Source organism: Ixodes scapularis, unplaced genomic scaffold (assembly GCF_016920785.2).
Source record: "Ixodes scapularis isolate PalLabHiFi unplaced genomic scaffold, ASM1692078v2 PGA_scaffold9__187_contigs__length_104089568, whole genome shotgun sequence".
Classification (NCBI taxonomy): Eukaryota; Metazoa; Arthropoda; class Arachnida; order Ixodida; family Ixodidae; genus Ixodes; species Ixodes scapularis.
This window is the reverse complement of record NW_024609884.1, coordinates 66,922,267-66,945,887: the sequence shown is the minus strand read 5'-3', so window position 1 is coordinate 66,945,887 and position 23,621 is coordinate 66,922,267. Positions and strand designations below refer to the sequence as shown.

General features: G+C 47.8%; 1 protein-coding gene across 1 annotated transcript in view; it reads right to left on the bottom strand.

Moving 5' to 3' along the window:
* Positions 1 to 20,930: 20,930 nt before the first annotated feature.
* Positions 20,931 to 23,621, bottom strand: part of LOC8052727 (ADP-ribose glycohydrolase ARH3) — a 60,751-nt gene continuing 58,060 nt past the window's right edge. The window contains exon 6 of the mRNA XM_029969170.4: positions 20,931 to 21,959. Within this exon, the coding sequence (XP_029825030.2) occupies positions 21,759 to 21,959 (201 nt within the window). The 3' untranslated portion in view covers positions 20,931 to 21,758. The remainder of the gene's footprint in view (positions 21,960 to 23,621) is intronic.

Sequence of the window (23,621 nt, the reverse complement as noted above, 5' to 3'; positions counted from 1 at the left end):
AGGCCAGATCGAGCCTTTTGATACTACGCCAGATAAATGGGACTCCTACGTCTCGAGGTTCAACTTCTTCCAGGATGCAAACACAGTGGCGGGAGACAAGCGTCGGTTGGCGGTGTTCTTCAGCGTGTGCGGCACGGACACGTTTGACTTACTCCAATCGCTCGTAGCCCCGGAGGCGCCGCAGTCAAAAACGCTTGCCGAGGTGTTTGAGGTGCTCAAAGCTCATTTATCAATTAGTAAGGTACGTTGTTGGGCTAGTTGGTTCATCTTAGTAAAACATATAAAACATATAAAACAGGACAGGCGCTATATAAAACATATAGCGCCTGTCCTGTTTACTTCTTGTCCTTGTTTCTGTTGCGCTATTTTATATGTTTTACTCATTTATCAACGCAGCCATCGGAAAAAGTCCGCAGAAACACATTTTACAAGCGGAACCAAGCCCCGGAGGAGATAGTATCTTCTTACATCGCCGAGCTCCGACGCCTGGCCCAGCACTGCAATTTCCCCAACTTGGAAGAAATGCTCAGAAACCAATGAAGCAATGGTGAGGGTGCAGGCTAGCTGGTGTAAATTGAGCATAGTTGTAACCCGAGCCTGGGGATACGGACAAGGGACAAAACACAGAACGACAGGGACGAAGTCTCAAACGCAGCTACAAACTTTATTTCACAGGACAAACATATATGTCACTCGCCACCCTCGTCCCCCTCTCTTTCCCTTCCTTTTCCCAAAACTCCACCCCTTCCCTCTTCCTTTTCCCAAGCCCCCGTACATTCCAGTCAAAAACAATTTTGATGGCGCCAACTCCAAGTTGCCGACAGATCCCGTGTCAACAGCCCACACCGCGACATCCCGAGGTCACTCCGGCTCTTCCAAACACAGTCGCAAAGACGCCGACAGAACCCTTGTCCCCCCACACACACCGTGAAACCCCGAGGTCATCCCGGTTCTCTCAAACCAGTCAGCCGCAAAAATTTTTCGGCTTCCGAACTTAAGTGGATGGACGTGTGACCGATGCATTCGGGAGACGTCTTTATTCTAATGGTCTCTCTCACTAATCTTTTCATGTCGTTGTTTTCTTTTTCTACAATCTTTACGTCTCCCCAGGCTGGAGTGCAGTCGGCACATTCATTCAAATGTTTAGCTATTTCCGAATTCGTATCATTGTTTTTTACATTTCTTTTATGTTCCGATAATCTGTCATTCACACATCTTTTGGTTTGACCTACATAAATGACACCACATTTCATTGGTATCTCGTACACTACACCGATCGCGCATACTGTAGACTTCTCTCTGTGCGCCCTTTTACACTGGTTGGGTGTTCTCAAAAATGGGGTCAACCGGTCCAATCTGAAATCCCTCTCAAAAACTACGTCGGCGCCGAACTTCTTTGCGCACGCCTTTAAGTTGTGTGAGATGTCATGGTGGTACGGGATAACCGCCCAACGACCCCGCCGGGGCTCTAGACTTCCTTTATTTCCCGAAACTATCTTTTTTATCTGTCCAATTATGCTATCACCCGAAAACCCAGCATTCCTCAGTCGACACATCTGCTTCTCCACTGCCTTACTAACGTAGTGGGTGCAAGATCGGTTTAAGGCATTGCCTAATAATGATCTAATAATGCCGCATTTAACTGTCCTGGAGTGGCCCGACTATGTTTGGACACCTTTCGTCGACCGGCATCCCGTGGAGATACAAGAAAAGGCTGCTCAAGGCTTACAGGAACTGCACAAGCGACTTAATTGGCAACATCCGAGTTGTGTGTGACCAGTTGTGGGGCAACGTCCTGGGACAGGACTTCAGAAAGGCGAAGGACTACAAAGATTGGACTGGACTCAGGCGGATTGACTTCGAGAGACTCTGGTACGTGAAAAGAAGGCTTGTACTTGAAGGCATAGGTGCACGCAAATCGAACACGGGATTCTCCCCCAAGAAGAGCAACATTGGCCAGGGCAGCGCAGCGGAACATGGGATTGTCAATCCATGTGAGGCTGTGTTATCGGAACGTGCAAAAACGCTGTTGATGAAGGGTCCTAAGTTTTGTGTCAATGTCAAGCCATCGCGCCTTGATGTTTTTTCGAATATCCAGACGGTCTCCAGGGCGATTGATGTTGATGAAAGACCTGCTTTTGTTGATCAGGCACTTGACCGGATGGAAAACCTAATGAAAGACGATTATCCAATTGAAAAGAGAAACTTTCGGGAGGTCCGGGTGGTTGAGAGAGAGTTGAAAGAAAAATCTTTACAGTTGTTGCAAACGGATAAGTCGGGAAGTTTTGCTGTGCTTCCGTTTCAAATGTTTAGAGAGAAGGCGGAGTGCACCATGAGAGGCCTATTTAATGAATCTGACAAAAACTTGACACGACTGAGGGGAGGTATTTGCAAAGAACTTAAGGAGTATGAATTCGACCAATTAGTCACTAGAATCAGAGGCGCACAGCGTTCAGAATTGGGCATCAAATTTTTTCTGAACGATCACAAGCCGGAAATGCCATTACGTGCTGTAATCAATGAAAATGGAACGTGGCAGAAAGTTGTATCGGGGTTCATCCAGAAGGGGTTTTCTTTTGTGCCGTTGGCGAACGCGTTATCGCTCAGGAACACTGCGGAACTAATCGAAATTTTGGGGGGAACATCACCATGAGCGTCGGTTTGTTTTTTCAATGGACATAAAAAACTTATACTATTCCTTGGAGAAAAATCTCCTGATGGAACGGGTCAAAGACCACCTGGAGCTAAATCTTGTAAGATTTCAGTCTGGAGCAGGAATTTCGGTTGACAGTTTTTTACGTATTTTAGACTATTACTTGCAATCAACAGTGGTTGAGTACAGTGGACGAAAATATATTCAAAAAGAGGGTGTATGTATCGGGTCAGCGGTGGCGCCGATTCTGTCGGAGATTTATTTAAACAGTCTAGATTCCAGTGTGTTGAGTTTTCTAGGAGGAACGCCAGAGAACGTAGGTTTTGTCCGACGTTACGTCGATGATATTTTAGTGTGTACGGCAGAAGAAAAGCTGGGAAGAGATTTGGAAAGAATAGTCAGGAAGTCCGCACCAGAATTGGAATTTACGCTAGAAAGAGAGAAAGCTGGGAGCTTGCAGTTTCTGGATTTGCAGATTCACGTGAAAAATGGTATTTGCTGGGAGTACGGAAAGCTCATGCCGAAACTTATCCTGCCGCGCTCGAGTTGCCACTCCAGGACAGTTAAATGCGGCATTATTAGATCATTATTAGGCAATGCCTTAAACCGATCTTGCACCCACTACGTTAGTAAGGCAGTGGAGAAGCAGATGTGTCGACTGAGGAATGCTGGGTTTTCGGGTGATAGCATAATTGGACAGATAAAAAAGATAGTTTCGGGAAATAAAGGAAGTCTAGAGCCCCGGCGGGGTCGTTGGGCGGTTATCCCGTACCACCATGACATCTCACACAACTTAAAGGCGTGCGCAAAGAAGTTCGGCGCCGACGTAGTTTTTGGGAGGGATTTCAGATTGGACCGGTTGACCCCATTTTTGAGAACACCCAACCAGTGTAAAAGGGCGCACAGAGAGAAGTCTACAGTATGCGCGATCGGTGTAGTGTACGAGATACCAATGAAATGTGGTGTCATTTATGTAGGTCAAACCAAAAGATGTGTGAATGACAGATTATCGGAACATAAAAGAAATGTAAAAAACAATGATACGAATTCGGAAATAGCTAAACATTTGAATGAATGTGCCGACTGCACTCCAGCCTGGGGAGACGTAAAGATTGTAGAAAAAGAAAACAACGACATGAAAAGATTAGTGAGAGAGACCATTAGTATAAAGACGTCTCCCGAATGCATCAGTCACACGTCCATCCACTTAAGTTCGGAAGCCGAAAAATTTTTGCGGCTGACTGGTTTGAGAGAACCGGGATGACCTCGGGGTTTCACGGTGTGTGTGGGGGGACAAGGGTTCTGTCGGCGTCTTTGCGACTGTGTTTGGGAGAGCCGGAGTGACCTCGGGATGTCGCGGTGTGGGCTGTTGACACGGGATCTGTCGGCAACTTGGAGTTGGCGCCATCAAAATTGTTTTTGACTGGAATGTACGGGGGCTTGGGAAAAGGAAGAGGGAAGGGGTGGAGTTTTGGGAAAAGGAAGGGAAAGAGAGGGGGACGAGGGTGGCGAGTGACATATATGTTTGTCCTGTGAAATAAAGTTTGTAGCTGCGTTTGAGACTTCGTCCCTGTCGTTCTGTGTTTTGTCCCTTGTCCGTATCCCCAGTCTCGGGTTACAACTATGCTCAGAAACCGTCTCGTCTGCGGACTCCGCGATGAGCGCCTGCAGAACCGACTGTTCGCAAAGAAACAGTTGAGTTTTTGCGTGGCACAGGAGGAGGCTCTGGCGGCAGAAGCGGCCGCGAAAAGCACGAGGGTTGTCCGACAGTCTGAAGAGAATGACCCTGCCGCAACCATTCCCGCGACAAACCAAGTGAAATGTCAGAAACCGGCCGCACTCGGGCAGACGAAACCGCAGGCTACGATTTACGGCACGTGCTACGGATGTGGAGGTGCGCACCTCTGCACCGACTGCCGATTCAAGAACACCAGTGCAGGGCATACAAAAGATCGGCCACATCGAACGAGCCTGCCGCGCCGGCAGCTCGAGTGGCCAGCAGCGAAACCTGCCGTTTCGACAGCCACGGAATTCGAGAGCGGCATACAACGTAACCGCTTTGTCTCAGGACGAGTGCTACTACAGCAACCACGTCGGCGCAGGAGGATCAACGGCACCTTGCAAGCTATGAACAAAGGTGTCCATTGAGGGCCAGATTTGCGATATGGAGGTGGACACTGGATCGGATTTCTCGATCCTTACCGAGGAGATATTCCGCCGTCTCCAGCAGTGCGGTGGAGAGCTGGTGCTCACTGACTTTTCTTAGACGGTGGTTGATTATCAGCTGAGCCCAGTGAACGTTGTCGGGGCCTGCAGCGTGCACGTGGAATACAAGGAGTTTGTGGGCCCGCTGACGGGCCTGGTAGCAAGGGGCACCCGCATCAACCTACTGGGAGTTGACTGGTTTCGACCACTGGGCATTGTCATCGCAGGTGTTTCCCAGGTCGAGAAATTGACAGTCGACACCTTTCTCTCGGAGTTCAGTGAGGTATTTGAAGACGGTTTGGGGAACTATGTGGGACCACCAGCCTCCCTGCACCTGGATTCCAGCGTTCCGCCCATTCGCCTGAAAGCTCGAAGGCTGCCTTTTGCAATTCAGCCGAAGGTGGAGGAGGAGTTGGACCGCCTCGTTCGGCGGGGAGTGCTAGAGCCTGTGACGCAGCCGACGTGGGAAACTCCCATAGTGACCGTACTCAAGAGCAATGGCGACGTTAGGATATGCGGAGACTATAAGTTCGCAATAAACAAGGCTCTCAAGCAACACCCGTATCTGATTCCCGCTGTGAGTCATTTGCTGTCATCATTGTCGGGGGGCAAGTGCTTTGCAAAATTAGACCTTGCGCAGGCCTATCAACAACTGTCATTTGATGAAGTGTCAGCTGATGCTCAAACAATCGCCACGCATCGTGGGGCATACCGGGTGAAGAGGCTGCAGTATGGTGTAAGCAGTGCTCCTGGAATTTTCCAGATGTTAATGGATGGCATCCTCAAGAACATTCCCGGAGCAGTTACATACTTTGATGACATTCTCATTGCTGCTGCTACACAAGGGGAGCTGTCCTCTCGGCTTCGCGAGGTACTTCAGCGTTTCAAGGATGCAGGCCTCCGGGTAAAGAGAGAAAAATGCCTGAGGTTGACTTCCTGGGTTTTCGTGTGACTGCTGCCGGCATTTTCCCCACAGAGGCAAAGGTTGCAGCGATCCACGAAACACCTCCCCTCCCCCCCAAAAAAAAACAAAGAAAAGCGAGAGTTGCAAGCGTTTCTTGGCTTGCTCAATTTCTACCGCAGTTTCTTGAAGGGCAAGGCTACAGTTGCGGAGCCCCTCCACCGACTCCTGGACGAGAAGACAGGGTGGACCTGGGGAATGAGGCAGCAAACGGCATTTGATGCGGTGAAGGGCCTCCTTTCCTCAAACACAGTTTTGACACACTACGACCCAACCAAGCCTGTGGTCCTGACATCTAGGCTAGCCCTGTGGGTATTGGGGCAGTGCTCAGCCACAGGCTGGACGACTCCAGGGAGGTGCCCATTGCATTTTACTCACGTAGCCTATCGGAGGCGGAGCGCAACTATGCGCAGATCGATCGTGAGGCGCTGGCTATAGTGTCGAGCGTGAAGAAATTTCATGACTATCTCTACGGTCGTGAGTTTGTGATTGTAACCGATCACAAGCCTCTCCTGGGAATCTTTGTGCCTGGCAAGGTGACCTCGCCCATTCTGTCCCCTCGAATGCTCCGATGGTCCATCCTTTTGAACACCCACAGCTACACACTGGTCCATCGTCCGGGGAAGGAGGTTGCCAACGCTGATGCATTCAGAAGACTGCCTTCGCCTGCAGCTGTCTGTGCACCACCACCTTTACTAGAGGTCTTCATGCTGGAGTTGTCTACAAGGCCTCCTCTGCAGGCCACAGACATTGCTGTTTTGACGCGGCGAGACCCTGTGCTGGGCACTGGGGGGTTGGCCTTCGGAGCGTCTGGGTGGCGAGTTTCAGGCCTATGAGCAGAGACAGCATGAGATCTCGGTGTACAAGGGGTGTGTTCTGTGGGGTAACAGAGTTGTGATCCCCACTGAAGGATGAGCTCAGGTACTGGCGGCACTGCATAGTGCGCATCCAGAGATCGTCCGCATGAAGGCCTTCGGCCGCAGTTACGTGTGGTGACCGAAGATGGACTCTGACATTGAGCACAAAGAGAACCCGTGCGGTGCATTCCAGGTATCGAGACCAGATCCCCCTCGGGCCCCCGTGCACCACTGAGAGAGAACGAGGACGCCGTGGTCTCGTCTTCACATAGACTTTGCTGGCCCTTTTTAGGGGCAAGTTTTCTTCATTGTTGTGGACTCCTTCTCCAAGTGGCTGGAGGTGATCTCGGTGTCCTCCATGACCAGTGCCACTGTCATCAAGTGCCTGCGTCGCCTTTTCGCGACTCACGGACTACCTGACACTATTGTATCGGACAATGCAGCACAGTTCGTGTCTGAAAAGTTCAGGCAGTTCGCAGCAAGCGGCCTGATTCACCACGTGACATCTGCCCCATTCCATCCAGCCACCAATGGGCAGGCGGAGCGCATGATTAGAACTAAGGATGCTTTGAAGCGCATCATCCAGGGCGATTGGAACCGACGTTTAACGAGTTTCTTCTTCAGCAGCATGTCACTCCATCACAAGCACGGGAAGGAGCCCTGCAGAGTTGCTTTTCAAACGCCGTCCCAAGACACTCCTGGACAGACTGCACCCAGACGGGGTCAGAGACGACCACGGCCAGACCGTCCACACTGAAGAAGAGGAAAAGCCAGCACGTAGTTTTTCGTCCGGCGACGCGGTGTACGTGCGGAACTATGCTTCTGGACCACGCATGGGTTCCCGCAGTTGTTGCTGAAGTGGTAGGGCCATTAATTTTCATACGGACTCGAACACCTGACGGCCGGGAACTGCGGCGACACACGGATCATATGCGGCGCTGGTATTTGAATTTTGAGCCTACCGAGCAGCCACAGGCCAGCGATGCCTCTAGACCGCATGACTTTCACACCGACACAAGCCGAACAGCCTCCCGTAGTTCTCGCCATGTCAGACGGCCAGCTTATTTGAACGACTTTGTCTAAAGCGCAAATTGGGAAAGAGGGGGGGGGGGGGGGGGGGAAGAAGGAAGGTATTGTTGTGTACCCACCAGGGGAGTGCCGCTCTCAGAGCGATCCCCTCTTCGAGAGTAGAATGCGCGCCATGTTGTTTTTGTGTTGCTACTGAAGCTTTTCCTGCTGCCGCCTTTTGCATGGCTGCAACATTAAATCACTACTGAAAACCTGCTCGCATACAAGTTCATTGCCCTGCTCTCCATCAATGGAACGAACAGGACACAACAGCGAGCATGGCAAGCTAAGGCAACCCGTGTCGAGGAAATACGGCTTTCCAACACAGCTAACGCGCTTTCAGATGTCTTCCACGGACCACAACTCGGGAAATGCTTTGAATTAACATTACGAGCGAAGACAATTTTGTGCAGAAAATTAGAGTTGTAAATTTGAGCAGAGGCCAACTTGGGGTAGCTTTTAAAAACTTGTATAAACGTCAAATATTGTTCAATATGGAAAAAAAGACATTGTTCATTGCTGTGACTTCCAAGTCACACGCAAGACAGCGCATGTGACGCGTGCGCTGTCTTGCTATTTTATTGTGTGCGGTACATTTATGATGCCAATACTTGTCTATAAAATACTTTTTGCTAGTTTATCCCCGAGAGAATTATAAACTAAGTGGGCTTTTTTGTTGTTTTGCCGCGACATAGACCAATTTTTTTACTGTGCCTGTACCTATTTATAAGAAATGTTTGTTATGTACGTTGAAATTACTGATGCATTGTACTTTTTAAAATAATTGTTTCATAAAAAATGTGTATCTTGCAAGCTGTATTTAGCTCTTTCGTGTTTTACTGTGGGACTCCCTCCACCCCCCTCCCTTCCCCTTGAGCGGTCTTAGGGATGCGGGAGGAGGGGCCCGTGGAGGGCCGAAGACACAGGGTTCACGGGCACACACGGGTGGGCACGGCGGTGGCACGCGATCACTCCAGGGTCGGGGCAGAGTCAGCCGATGGCAGTTTACTTCGCCTCTTGCCCACGCGACAGCGCTAGTGAGCGGCTGTCGCCGCCGTCACCCATGTCCCAACGGCTTGGATTGACTGTAGCAATGGCTGCTGAAGTGACTTCAGATCAGTTTCGTTTATTTTTTCTCACTGGCCTTCTCTCCCATTTCGGAAGTGACGACACCGGATACAGTCTGGCGCCTGCTCGCCTGGCCGTTTGGAACTCGGGCGTAAAAAGCGCCGGAAAGTTGCCGATGCTTGCCGGAGAACCACCTCCCGGACGGTGCGCGCCGGCCGGAAACTGACCACGCGAACACTATTGCCGGTTTTCCGACAAAATAAGTTGCCGTCGACTGACCACGCGAATTCGCCATAAGTATCAGTGCGTCATATTTTAACCGGACGACGCGGAAACCTCCTCCTACGGCGGCGCCCCGTGGGGTCGAACGCGCTGTATGTGACGAGATCGTGACGTTGTTGGTCCAGGTCAGCCGAGGAGAGAGCCGCCCCGTTCCCTGGCAGCTCTCCCCCCTCGGCCTCACCTTCTTTCCCAGTCTTCCCCTCCCTCCCCACATTCCTGTCACTGCGGTCCGTGGGCAAGGGGGACAAAGCACCAAGGACGTCATGAGGGAGATTATTTTTTGCTTGTTTTTGTAACTTTTAATATGCATATAACTTTTAAAATAAAGCGAATTTCGAGAAAAGAGAAGTTCACCAAGTTATTACGTTCAATGCGCTCAGTTTCGATGCAAATTTAAAAAAAAAAACAGCAAAAATTTGTTGCAGGGCCCCTTTAAAGGGATACTGAAGCGAAACTTGAAATACACCTATTATGGTCAGAAATAGGTTCAATATGATCAATGATATTCATAAATCATAATCGCGCGTTTGTATTTTGAACGGATGGCTATATTTTTCACCCTGATGGGCCCGATTGGGCGCGCGCTCAAAAATCGCCCATCGGAGAGCGCGATGCGTCTTGGGATATTGGGCGCATTCGTGACGTCACTTGTGCCGGTCGGGAAAGGCTACGGCGTGAATGTTGTGGTTACGAGCGTTGCCACTTGGTGGCGCGTCGACGATTTACGACCTGTGACAACGTGGCCGTTTGAGATGTGCAAGGGCTGCACGCACGCTGCACCACGGGACCACGGCAAGTCGGCAACCACGGCAGCGCTGACAAAACCAGCTCTGAGGCCGGATTCTCAAAGCGAATTCACGACGAAAAAAGTGCGTACGACAAATTTGAGAGAAAACCCGTGCTCTCGAAACGAAATTGTCGTAACCTTTGCGCAGGTTACGACAGAATCCTACGACAGCTCCGAAGCTGTCTTACGCACTTTTTACTATCAAATCAACAAGGCCGACAGCGTCGCTCAGTTACTTGGTATCGGCCACCAACGGACATTTATTTTTCTTCGTGCTCTTCTCGTGCGTCCCGACTTCAACCAGCAAGAAAAAAGGAAGGAGTACTTAAAACAGACCACGACGATCAAGAACGCAGGATCCACAAACACACGAGAAGAGCTACAACAGCCACGATTCTGCCGACCGAGCGAGCTCGGCAGAATATAGTAGGCCTAGCAGCAACATCGACTCGACGCACCGTTGCTCCGGCGGTCCTTGGCCAAGACCGTCTGTCCATGACTGGCTGGCCTGCTGAATGGAATATGCCCGCGCGACCCTTGTGGACCCTTCCCGGATGAGTAGTTTGATCCCTGAACTAAATTTCAGAGGTCAATATTTTCCCCTTGTCATCTCGATCTCCTTGTTTTCCGAGACAGCGGTGACGAACGCTGTCGTCGAAAAGGGACTCTCATTGATTCTATCTCCTTGTTTTGTGTGATATAGAGCTCAAATAAACGCCATACGGATTACCTTGGCAACTCGGTATGTACACTCTGTTATTAGTATGCCATTTTTATTCTGACTCGACGTTACGTCAGTGTCGAGCTATAGCAGTTCGTGGGAGCTACGCGATGTCGGTCTAACCTTTCTTTGCCGAGTGTCATGTCAGTATCGAGTTGCAATCGTAAAAGATCGGTCCAGAAGCGCTTACCGAAACGCGGTCTAAAGGGGTGTCCAAACAGGACACTACAAAACCCGCGACTCCGGCAAATCGTGCCGCGCTCTGCCGCGATCCGCTTCCGGCCGTCGGAGGGAAATTTCCCTCCGTCAATTCTTCCCGGGGGGAAACTTCCCTCCGTCAAATCTCCCCCTCGCTTCCTCCACGGCGGCCTTGCTCTGCTCATCACGTGGGTCCGGAGAGCCACTCACACGCTCTGTTGGCTGTCGGTCAATCGCTCAAGGCCTCCGCTCACAATACGGAACCGCATCGGACGCCATCACGACGAAAGTGAATCTCGACAAAGAAAGCAGATCCGAGGCGGGCGAAACGCACCCTTCGACGCAGGAATGTCCCAAATCCACCCAAAGCCGGACCTCCTTGGCCTTCGAGCCGAGGCGACGGCGGTACGCGAGGGCGTTGGCGAGGTGAGCCAGACGCAGGTGGCGTGTGACGTCAATCTGAAGAGGAGAGCAGTCGTGATCGTAAAAATTTTCACGACTCCGACAGACCGTAAAAATAGAACCGTCCGCTTCGATTTTCACGATTTGTCGGAGTCGCGGGTTTTGTAGTGTCCTGTTTGGACACCCCTTAACAGAGCGAATCCAGCACTTCGATCAAACGCGTGTGTCCGCTCCGAGTGTGAACAGGTATTTGGCATTTGCGTGGCTCTTGCTGACACCCTCGTAGTTCAAACATATCCTTTTTAACGTCGGCTTGCAGCTCGTGACTCGCAGCAACTAATACCGTCCGTGCCAGAAGCATGCTCGGGCCGTGTCGTGCAAAGAGCCGCAACGAGAACGAGCTCACTGTGGCCAACTACGCTTTGGCTTTCTCCGCCAAGGCTTTGCAAACGCGTTCAGGCCTAGGCGAATTCTGCCGGCACGCCGTATTGCCGCAGAACGGCGCTGCTATTTTGGCACAAGTGATGTCACGAGAACTTCCCCCCATCCACCAGATGAGAATTTGAAATCGTTTAATTATGTTTAAAATTAGTTCTCCTGTGTTTTACAGCGCAATATTTATATTTCCGAGGTGGTGCCTGTCCCTAGCCCATATTTATGCAACAAGATCGGCGCTAAAATTTCGTTTCACCACCCCTTTAAAGGAGCTGTGCAACAATTTCAGGGCTTTGCTTAAATAATTGTGGAAGTTGATGCCTGACACTTCTGCAGTGAACTACAGAAAACAGATTTTGCCTGAATATTCTAGTTTTTATTAAAAAAAATGAAAAAGATCCTGGTTTTTGCCGCCTCTCAACTCGTGCATCGTCTTCCGGGTCACGTGCACAGTGACGTCACTTGAGTAGGCGCGGAGTTCCGGAAAAGTTCTCTCTTTAGAGCCATCAGCGAGCAGCGAGAACTCATCCGCTCGCGACCGCGTGACCACCGGTCCTTGCCCGTCCGGCGCTGTCCCCCTCCCCCTCCGGCTTCTGGCGGCTGTTCGCGGTTTTGTGGACCTAGGACAGATGGCGCCACTAAAACTCCCTATAATAAAAGTTTTGTCGATGATACCAGGGTTTTGACGCATTTATATATATGTTGGAACGACAAGATTTATAAAAAAGTTACCTTTTACCGAGCAGGTATTCACACAACTTGCTATCTTTTTTACAACTACCCAAGTGATGTCACGCCGCTTGTTTCTCATGGCCGCCGCTCGTGGCTGCAGGTCGGGAAATATTCCAAGTTTTGCCTCGCTATTACGCGGCGGAATCGCAACATTTCGATGAAAGGAGGTGTGTTTTCTGCCATTTGTGACACAGTGAACAATATCAAAAGCAGAAAATGCCAATTCTTTCAACGTTAAAATCGTTGCACAGCTCCTTTAAAGGCAACAAACACTTAATGTCCTCCAAGCATTTTTTTTTAGCAGGTTATTTGGGACATCTTAAATAAGCGTTTTTGGTACTGTGTATGCATTCAACCTATTCATTATGCTTGTCTGAAAAGATCTCTTACAGTGATATTGCTCTTGTGCATTTTAAGACGGGGAAATTGGTTTTCAATGCTGCCAAGTACAGACTCCGCATGTGGTAACGGTTGCGAAGATGAGCGTTTGTTTCGCACCTGTCACGTCGAATTCGAATCGGCTTAAAGGGCAACTCCGGTCCATACTTTCGATTTTGGGATTATGACTGTTTTTAGTGCAGTCAGCGTCCCTGAATTAAAAGGTGTAATTTTTTTCACGTTATTGTGCGTAGTTTTAAAGATATCGACGTCTCAAAGTTGTGTTTGGGGCGCGGCCGACAAAACCGAAACTAGCCGCTCGAGGTTCCGGCAACATTGGAAATCAGCCGCTATGTGGACGTGACGTCATGGTCGTTCTCGTTCAACGAGCACGCGGGCCGAGCGGCACCTACGGCTACCTCTGTTGCGCTAGCCGTCTAAAAATAGAAGGTAAGCTGATTTTGTTTTAATTCTGCATACGTGGTAGTTATCCAGCGCATGTAGCAAGAGTTAGTGAGTATACCCAAAAGCTAGCGACTGGAACACCCGTCAACTCGTTCGGTGCCGTGCTCGGCGGGTGCCGCCGTGCGTGCGCTATGCCGTGCCGTACTCGTCGCTTGTATACCCAAAAGCTAGCGACTGAAAAACGAGTGAACTCGTTCGGTGCGTACTCGGCAGCTGTCGGCGTGCGTGCGGTCTCACGTATTCGTCGCCTAAATTGTCATCGGGAGTCCATGGAAGGAGCAGCGTTGATCTACGCCGCGCTGCCAGTGACGTACAGTACTGGGGGCCCTCTTGCTTTCGCGCTGCGGGTCAGCCCCAGACACAAAGCTTTGACGCCCTCCGGCGCGGGCCGCGACACTTGAACAGACGTGTGCTAAGCTGTAGACGTCTGTTTTTTCGTGCTTTTTTCCTCAGGCGCGTAAAAGCCGAATTTTTAAGCCATGACACTAATTCACCACGTAAGTTCGTCACAGTGGCGTCACAAGGGGGGGGGAGGGGGGGGGAGTGGAGGGGGAGTCGTGGCAGGCCCCGCGAGAGCGGGGGGGGGGGGGGGGATCGCGGCGGGCTACCGCCCCGGGTGCCGCTGACCCTCGTGACGCCACTGCTAGATAGTGAATCTAATTTGTAAAAATAAAATAACTTGCCGCACTAAGAAAAGAAAAGAAAGAAAAGGAAGTTCTTTGGGCAGTCATTTTCTTCTCAAAGCTAGCGAAAGTTTTTGTGGTTGATAGAGGAAAACAGAGAACGTTAGCAAGGTGAGAACACTTTCTTTCCCTTCCACATCCCCCCCCCCCCACAATAACAATTTTTTTTATTGGAATACGTAAGATCTTAAAAGTTTTACTTCGTAACTTTTTGACTAAGGCAAGTGTTTTTTTTTTTTTTTTTTTTTTTGCATTTTTAAATATTATATTTACTTCCAGCCGAACTCGGGTAAATTAGAGTTGTAACTTACAAATCCGAACTTTCGCGATTTTTTTAAAGTCCTTTGTGGTATCCACAAGCCCAGTGTTAATTAATACTGCTGCGTAACGGGTTCGAACGATTGGGAGGCGAATGTTTATACTGGATAAGCTTCACGCGCCGGCTGTTCGCTAGTAGTCGTTACGGACCTTTGCATTACTCACGAGATAGCGTAGTAAACAAGCAGTGGCACAAAGCAGAACATTCTGTTTTCGTTTTCATTATGAGCCACCAGCAACCAACACTCGTAGGTTTCGTTCGTAACTCTCCGGCGAAAAATGATCGGAGCAGAGCTTCGATCTGGGGGTCGGTGTCCAAGGCTTTCCAAAGTCCACTCGTCGAACAGCGTTCACCCACACCTTCTCCGATTTCCGATCCGTTGGAAACTTGTGAAAAAGCACCTCCGGGTTGCGCAGCGGATTGTTTGAGCAGCCCACAGCGCTACAAGTTGTACTCGGCATATTTCGAGGAACAGCCGGGCAGTCTTGGGCGCACCGAGTTGCTCGCTAAAACGAGTCTTGGAGTCCTCACAAGCAAATAAACAAAAGGCTATACCGAAGCTACACGGGCTACAGATAAAAGCAACGTAATCACAAGCCGAAATAGCGGTGGTAGCGGCACAAAGAAGCGCGCGCAACGGGTGTGCCGTGCGCCCGTCCGGAACGGAGAAAAAAAAAAAGAGAACGACTATGACGTCACGGTCCAATGTTGCTTGAGCGATCGGCAACCCGCTGCCCGCCCGCTAAGGAGCAGCGGCTCGCGGCAGGTCGCATTTTTATTATCGGCAGTAGTTGAGAATGCGGCGTCCCACGGGCGTAATATTTTGGCTGGGGTCGTATTTTGTGTCACTACAGCGATACCAGTAATTTAATTCATCTTGAGTTTTGGCCGGAGTTGCCCTTTAACAAGAATGGTAAGGTCAAGGAGAAACTGCTCATTCCATGGACCAAAATGGCGACCATACAGGAAGCTTGGCGCTATAGTTTCCGATGATGCAGTGACTTCAGCTCATTCGTTAAAGCCTTCCATTCTTTCCATCTTAGCAGAGCGAACACTGGAGAGAAGGCAAGGGTGGAGTCACCTTCTCTCCAGCATTCCCTGTTAAAGTACCGGGTGATTCAAGGAGACGACAGGTTCTTTGAATCGACCGGAAAATTCGGTTTCCTAACCTATCGCGCTACGATTTTGTGCAGCGTTGCCCACAGATGGTACTTTTTTCTTTTTTTTTGTAAAATTTGGGAAGAGCGAACTTACCTGAGGAAAAAGTAAATAAAGAAAAAAACTTAGCTCCTATGGAAACGCAGCGACGCCACCGGTCTTCAAACAACACGGCGCCGTTTCGCACAGGACACAAGAGATGGCGCAACGAACGCCGCCAACGAACGAGCATACGGCGCCGAGAGCCAGCGTCTTTAGCCGACGATCTTTTCGACTCAAAAGCGTCGCGCGTTCGGCAGGCGGCGACAGTCGCAGAAACAAAAACAGGCGCGGTAACAACAAGGAACTGCAGTTCCTTGTCTGCTAAATACGCCGGCTCTCGGCGTCGTCTGCTCGTTCATTGGCGGCAGTTGGCGTAGCGACCGCTTGCGCCATCTCTTGTCTCCCGTGCGAAACGGCGCCATGTTGTTTGCAGACCGGTGGCATCGCTGCGTTTCCATAGGAGCTAAGCCTTTTTCCTTCTTTACTTTTTTTTTTCAGGCAAGTTCGCTCTTTGCAAATTTTACAAAAAAAAAAAAAAAAAAAGCACCATCTGCGGGCAACGCTGCACAAAGTCGTAGCGCGATAGGTTGAAACCGAATTTTCCGGTCAATTTAAAGAGCCTGCCGTCTCCTTGAATCACCCGGTAGAAAGAATGGATGGGTTTTTGGGACAATCTGATTTTATTTATTGTCCCCTCAGACCCGACTTTTAGCTCCCGACATCGTCTTCTAATTCAGACGATGACGGGGCCAGCGCGGTTGAGAGCAAGCTCTAGACTTCGTTTCATCTTAAAGGGGCACTGACACATCAAAATCATATTTTTTTTTATTATCCGAAACGATTGAAAACGATGCCGGGACATTCCCCTCAAAATTTGAAATTTGGGAATTCAGTATTTGTGAAGAAAAAAAACAATTTCCAAATGCCGAATTCGAAGTTCCCGCGCTTTCGGCGCCGGTGCCTTGACGTCAAAAATTGCGGAGACCTGAGAGTCGACTTGCTTTCACCACTCCCTGCTGTTGCCATGGCGACCCAAAGCGAGGAGGAAAGGAGCGAGCGGCGAGGTTTCGGCGGACCGGTTTTGAGCGGTGTCGCCTGTTTGCCGTTGGAGGATACAAATCCAGGAGACGGCACCACAACGAACTCCCGATTTTTGGTATTTCAAAAAGAAGGGCCGTAGTGCGTTCGCAATTGCGTTAAAAAACATGTTTTAGGATTGCCGTAATTAAATGTTATAGAGATGTCGCCTACAAAGCTTCTAAATTTCCTGATTTTTGACGTCACCGATCAAAAGAAGCGAGGAGGCGTGAGGCGGGAAAATCAAACGCCAAAAATAAAAAGGCGCGCGCGCGCGCGGGAAAATTTTTTTTCGCGATGCGGTTTTTTTTGCGTGTTTATGACTGCAACTTGCATCGTTTTAGACAATAAAAATAAATACGACCTTTGGGGTGTCAGTGCCCCTTTAAAGGGGCACTCAAGTGGATTCTGAGATCATCTATTAATTATCATAACTAATCTACGGGCTCTAAGCATCCTAAAAAGCCCGAAATCACGTTCAAGAGCGGCAATTGCTCTCTTAAAAATCTAATCAAAGATTGTGCCGCGTCCCTCTTTCTGTGCTGTGGTGCAGAACACCAAGGGGTGCCAACGGACGGGAGGGCAGCAGGGAAGGGCGCGCGACAGCCTATCACGAATGAAGGCTTCCCAGCGGACAGAATTTTCGAATACGTGCGCATTTGAAAAATCAGTCTGCTACGAAGCTGTCATTCGTGATTGGCTGTCGCAAGCACTCGCCTGCTGCCTTCCCATCCCGAAGCACTCCCTGGTGTTCTGCACCACGGCGCAGAAAGAGCCCTAGCAAAAATTCTAATAGGAATATCTATGAGACTAATAGACATTTCTATGAGACTAATAGGAACTCCTATAAGACTAATAGCAATGCCTATGAGACTAATAACATCTCCTATGAGACTAATAGGAATCCCTATAAGGCTAATAGCAACTTGTATGAGACCAATAGGAATCTCTATGAGACTAATATACATCTTTATCACATGAGTAGAGATGTGTATTAGACTAATACAAAACTGTATTTGTCTAATAGAAATATTTATTAGGTTAATGTATGCCTTCTATTAGAATAATACAAAGTTTCATAGACTAATACAATCATTCTGTTAGTCTTATAGAATAATAATTAGACAAATTTACACATTCTAATAAACAAATGGAATGCTCATTAGACTACTTGTAGCACAGATATTCTATTACAATATTAAATGGGCATATTAGAACAATTGAAACTCGACACCACCATATAAGTATGAACGAATAACTGAGATTTATTAAATGTGGAAACCCTTAATTGTGAGCTCGTCCCCGCCGATACTTTGCTGGCAAACAGAGGTTTCTGCTTTGTAATTTTTTTTATCAAACGGGAGTGAATGTTCACAACAAATTGTCTTCATTGGATCTACAACTCAAAAAAACGAAGATGGACCATTCATTCATTCATCCATCCATTTATTGTTCGTGCTCATGAACAGCTTTTGCCTTTGTAATGGAGTTCAATATACATATAGAAAAATGGGGTACGAAAATTCTAGTGATAATTAAGGAAACACTTGAACGCTATACAAGATGGGTTAAAAACATCACTACCTGGAGCATTTATGGCTCTATAAAAGTTTTGAATATGTGTCATGGGGAAAGTCTGGAAGATTTGATTAATTTCGAGAACCACGAGTTCCAGAAATAACCGGCAAGTTCGAAATTGGAACTTAGTTGTGCCCAATAACAGCAGAGAGAGGAAAAAAAATTACAAGGAAAAAGATGTGTAGGCTCTGTGGCTGTAGGCTCCGTGAACGCCGGATTCGCCGTCGCATTCTTGCGGTATCGGTATACTGCCGCTGCGCTTGCCTGCGGCACGGCAGCGCTTGCTCTTTTCCTGCGCTGTAGCTCTGTTGTTCTCGGTATTCGGCGCCAGGCTCCAGGTACTTTTTTCGTTTGCATACGCAGGCATTTTGGTGTGAACGAGAAAGACCTGAAACATCCGAGGAGCCAACCGCCACGGAACCGCCCGAATTGTCCGCCATTTTTCCTTGTTGGAAGATCTATGGCTATGGCTATGGATAGAAGTGGCTACCAGAATGGATTTGCTGGCATTCGTTTTTGCGGCTGCGAGTTAATTGGAGGCTGCAGGGCGGCATTTGAAACATTAGCAAAATTTGTTCATAAGTATTATAATGCAAATTGTATTTTAAGATTATTTCGTACCAACACGTGAATTTTCACGTGACGGTAGTTGTCGCACTGGTGGCGCCGCAGCGGCAGCATACTGCACATCCTTCAAAACTTCAAATTGACAGCAGTCCTTAATCCCCCGAATCCCCCCAAATGCAAAGTAACACGTGTGTCGGAAAAATCTTATCCTGTCTACTTGTGCGGAAACATGCATGTTTACGTCTGGTTTTAGGACGGCGACGCGAACGTCGTTATTTCGTGTAACGATATAAAGAATTTGAGCACAGTTGGACTTACGGACTTCAACGCCAACCGTTGGTACGACGTGTGGTGGAAGGACACCAATCAACTGGCTATTTTCGAGCCCAAATCATGAAGATGCGTGGTAAGTATCAAAGCATGAAATTTAGTCTATATATATACCTCTTATCTTAGTGTGCGGTGCATTTGTAGTATCTAGAGTGCCTGTTCCGTTCGCAGTTACGACGTGCTTTTTTTTCTCAGCGGTTCTGTGAGGTTGCTGTAGATTTGGTACAAAAAGAATGGCAAAAACGTATGAAAGACCTCTTAGGGATGATGGTCCGGAGGTATTTCTTTCGAAATGTGCATGCTGTTCCCGAAAATTTTATGTATCAGGTTTCTTAACTACCTGCCGTAGCAGTTTCCTCTGCAAATCTTTGTCAAGCTGTAAATAGTGTACCATGGTAAAGGAACTGAAAAGAATGCATACAAACATTTGCTTTGAACTACAAGTGGTCGGAGGCCCAATTCTACCTATTTCAGTCTAAAATATAATTAGTTGATATCGAGTAGGGATGCTCAAAAATTAAAATTTCTGAGAATAGATTCAATATTGCTCTCAATTTGTAATCTTAATTGAATAGTATTTTTTTAAAGTTATAATTATTTGCAAATAGTCTAAACAGTTTAGCGCTGCGAGTTTCCCTTAAAGGGGCACCAAAGAGGTTTCTGAGATAGTCCACTCTTGGTCATGCGTCGTGCATCCCAAGAACCTAAACATTATAATCCTGCGCCACCGATTTTCGTATTAAAATGTGATAATCAGTTTTTCTGCGATATATCACAGAACTCGAACCGTTGCCAAACGGCGTTTGTCAGCCAATCGAGCGGTGGTTTCTTTCGTCGAGTGATCCCAATGCAAGCTGCTTCTCGGGTTGTTTTGCCAGAACTCCTTACTCAGGTGCATGAAGTGGAGGTTGCGGGGCCTGCGAGAGCTTCCAAATCTAGCCCAGAAATGGTTCGAAAGAGGGTTACCGGATGCTGCTAAATTGTTTTTAGTGGTCGGAGGCCCAAACAGTTTGTGTCCCTCTGGCTTGGACCACCTTGTGATAGCGTTTTGGTGCTCATACAAATTATCTCTTATGGATACTGTCACTTTAAACTGCAAATTCATTATCTCTTTCAGGCTTCTTTGGGCACTATGTGGACACAACCTGCACCGACGAGACAACACGCAAGGTTTGCAAGGCAGGGATGAACAAGCTTCTGGCTAGGAAGATTGCTGATTTAAATTGAGAGGTTTGCGTGAACGTGAGATTTGTATGAATGGGAGAATAAATTTTATTATCTTAAACAAGCTACACCGTGTACTCTTAACAAGCCACGTAATGCAGTAGGTAAATAGCATGCCGATATAACTAAAACTAATAGGCTAGACCAATACAACTAATAGGCTAATATAACTAATAGACTAATACTACTAATAGACTAATACAACTAATAGGCTAATACAACTAATAGAGCTAATAGACTAATACAAAGTGTCAATAAACCGATAGGCTATTAGAAATTTCTATTAGAATTTTCGCTAGGGAGGGCACAGCGCAAGTTTTGATTGAATTTTTAATAGGGAAATCTGCCGCTCTTGAATGAGATTTCAGGTTTTATAGGATGCTTAGAGCCCGCAGTTTGAGAGTTTGAGTCATGATAATAAATAGACGATCTCAGAATCCACTTGAGTGCCCCTTTAAGTCAAAGCGCAGGGGACGCCACGAGTCAATGGGACCAATCACGCAGCATTGAAAGCACATCCCGGCCTTTGTCAATTATCTGTATGGGCTATTTCATTAAATAAACCCATCAAGTACTTCAACTCCCCCTAGACTTGCACTTTTAGCATATGTTTGTGACTGTGTTTGAGCTTTTAACTGTGCTCTGACCTAAGACAAAACACACTATACAGTGGGTAGATGAAATACATGTTTGTACCATTTTCGTTTCCTTCTACTTTCCTGATTATTAAAAACAACAGATTTTAAAATATTTTTATTTTTTGCTTTGTTCAAGCTCACCTCGGTACAGGTGTGGGGGAAATTCTTAGCAAAAATGGCACTTTGGAGCAAGATGAAGCACACCTTCGTTAATAGCGCAATTCGGCGCAAATGGCGCAGCACTTTTATCGCAGTGAACTACAAAATCCCAACCTCGAAAGTTTTGCTATCAACAGTCTGTGGCATACACTGTCAAATGACTTGCCTACGTTCAAAAAGAGTGCACAAGCAACTTTAATGCACTCAAAGGATGAATTTAGAATATCAAAGAAATCCTCGAGAAGCATTTGCAAACTTCGACCTTGAATGAAACCTGATAAGGAGACAAAACCATAAATTGAGAGGGCGTTCAACTACATGATCATGATCACGTAGCTTATTGAGACTATGATGTGACTAATGTGGGTAGACGGCACTGAAATTCTGTAGCCAAATGCAAAAGATTAACATTGGTAAATTGATCCTTGCAAATACTAGAGCCCCTAAAATGATGAAACTTGGTGAATCTACTAAGTAACCTATGAGCATTTCATTTTCAAAGTCCTCTATATGTTTAATTTTCGTGTCTTAACCCCTGTAACTGTTAGCACAACTGTACATAGCGGTATAGAGCAACACGCTGTTTACAAACAAGCCCATGCTTTCCCACACTGTGGGCCCTGCGCATGTGTAGCAACCAGATTCCTGTGAAGTGTCTGTGCATGCGCCACGCCGACAGCAGCACCATTGCAGCAGTGTGACATCCCAGTCGCACATTGGTAGTATATAACTTCAATGTGCTCGTCAAAGTGAAGTGGGTGCCCGTCAGGGTCACTTAAAGACAGCCTCCTCTATGCTCTCTGCTAACCGAGCCATCTCGTCGACGCCCTTGCACTGCCTCTGCAAGACGCCCGGGATGGACGAGATTCCATGTCTGGCGCCAGCAATGTTGCCCGCCATCGCCGCTATCGTGTCCGAGTCACCGCCACAGGCAATGGCGAAGTACAGGCACCTCACATACGGACTCTTATGCTGCAAGAGAGGGAGACGAAACCGTGGTGTTACTCTAGTCATTCATAATACACAGTGCAAATCACTTATAATGATACCACATATAAAAATATATAGCTTATAACAATCGGTTTCAAGAAAATCGTGAATTTTTGCATTGGCTCTATGTAAAAATAAATCACAAATAGCAATGAGATATCTTAGGCATATCAGATAGAATGATCATAACCAAGCTCCTTGAAAAATATTTTATTAAAAGAGAAAGAAAAGGCAGTGACTATTTCGACGTCCATTATGAAAATATCAAAAAATTATTTCGACGTCTGTGACGTCACGTCTGTAAACCATCAAAATAGTGGTTTTATTGTTTCAACCACGGCCGGTCTAGAGCGGAGAGGCGCGCGCTCTTCTTACGGCCTTCGCACGGGGGGTGGTTTCTCCCTGTCGCCGCAGCTCGTGGGGGCGCTACCGCCCTACCCCTGCCCTCCGTACGAGGCGCGCTTCGCGCTCGCGCGTTTTCTGTGCCACCGCGCTTCGTACGCTCCAAGATCGAGTTTTAAAATTACTGCGCTTGTTAGAAGAACTCCACGGCAGAAAGCCAAATACCCACAGAGATATTTATCTTTCTGCTTTATATGTATATTTAAAAAAAAATAGGCCAATTACTACGGGAGGTGTCGCGCTTCAGCCGCAACAAATCTTGAACGTGAAAGTGGTCATGGGCTGTAGTGCTTATAACATCAATCTTTTTCTATGCACGCTATTGTAGCAAACAAAAAATAAAAGCACAATCGGACTGCCATTTTGGGACAGATAGTAACAATGTACCGTGTTTATTCACGCTAAACAAGTAGGCTTTCTGAAGCAGTACGCCACGAAAATTACACGAGGCAAACTTACAAGTTTACAGCCTGAAATGCTTTCTCGACGGCTTATGTACATAAGCAGACGGCCTGTCATTATTGTCCGTAACCTTTCTTGCATAGTTAACGAGAAGGATCCTGACCAGCTTTTCAGAAATCAAACTAGCCGACCGCTTGGCGTGACTGTTGTCGACACCTTCAGGACAGCTCAGGATGGGCGAGTCAACAAGATATGGTTCAATCAGTACTTGCAGGGATCGGAGAACATTTGTCCGTGGCATGTGCTTCACTGCTTTTTCAAAGAAGGACACTACCTTGTCCAAGAGAGCAAGAAACTCTGGCTTTGGGTAATAGAGTCCACTACTGTCTTGACATTGCACAAGCATAAACAAGGGGTCATTTTTCTTGCTTGTCGTCAGAAGCATTACACAAGAATCACATCCAAAGTCACTGATAAGCTTCACAATATACCCACCGACGTATCCAAGTCCAGAGTAGGTCACAGAGCGTGAAGGAGCACCGGGATGTTCTCTTAGGCCTCTGAGTTCTTCAATTAGTGCTGGTGGTAGAGCTGGAGCGAGGTCTTTGGTGTCAGCATCGGGTATCTTGACGTCCCCTGCAGCAGGCAGAGTCTTTTCTTTCACAATGTGATCTAGAGCCGCCGTCACAGCCCTTGCATCGAGCATGTCATTGCCACCACACACGGACCTTATTCTCCCAAAAAGTGCTTCGATGGGGTCGCTGTTGAGCTTTCTTGTCAGGACAAAGTTGGCGCCTTTTGCTAGAAGGAACTTTGTTGTCTCCACAGTTGACTTCGTGC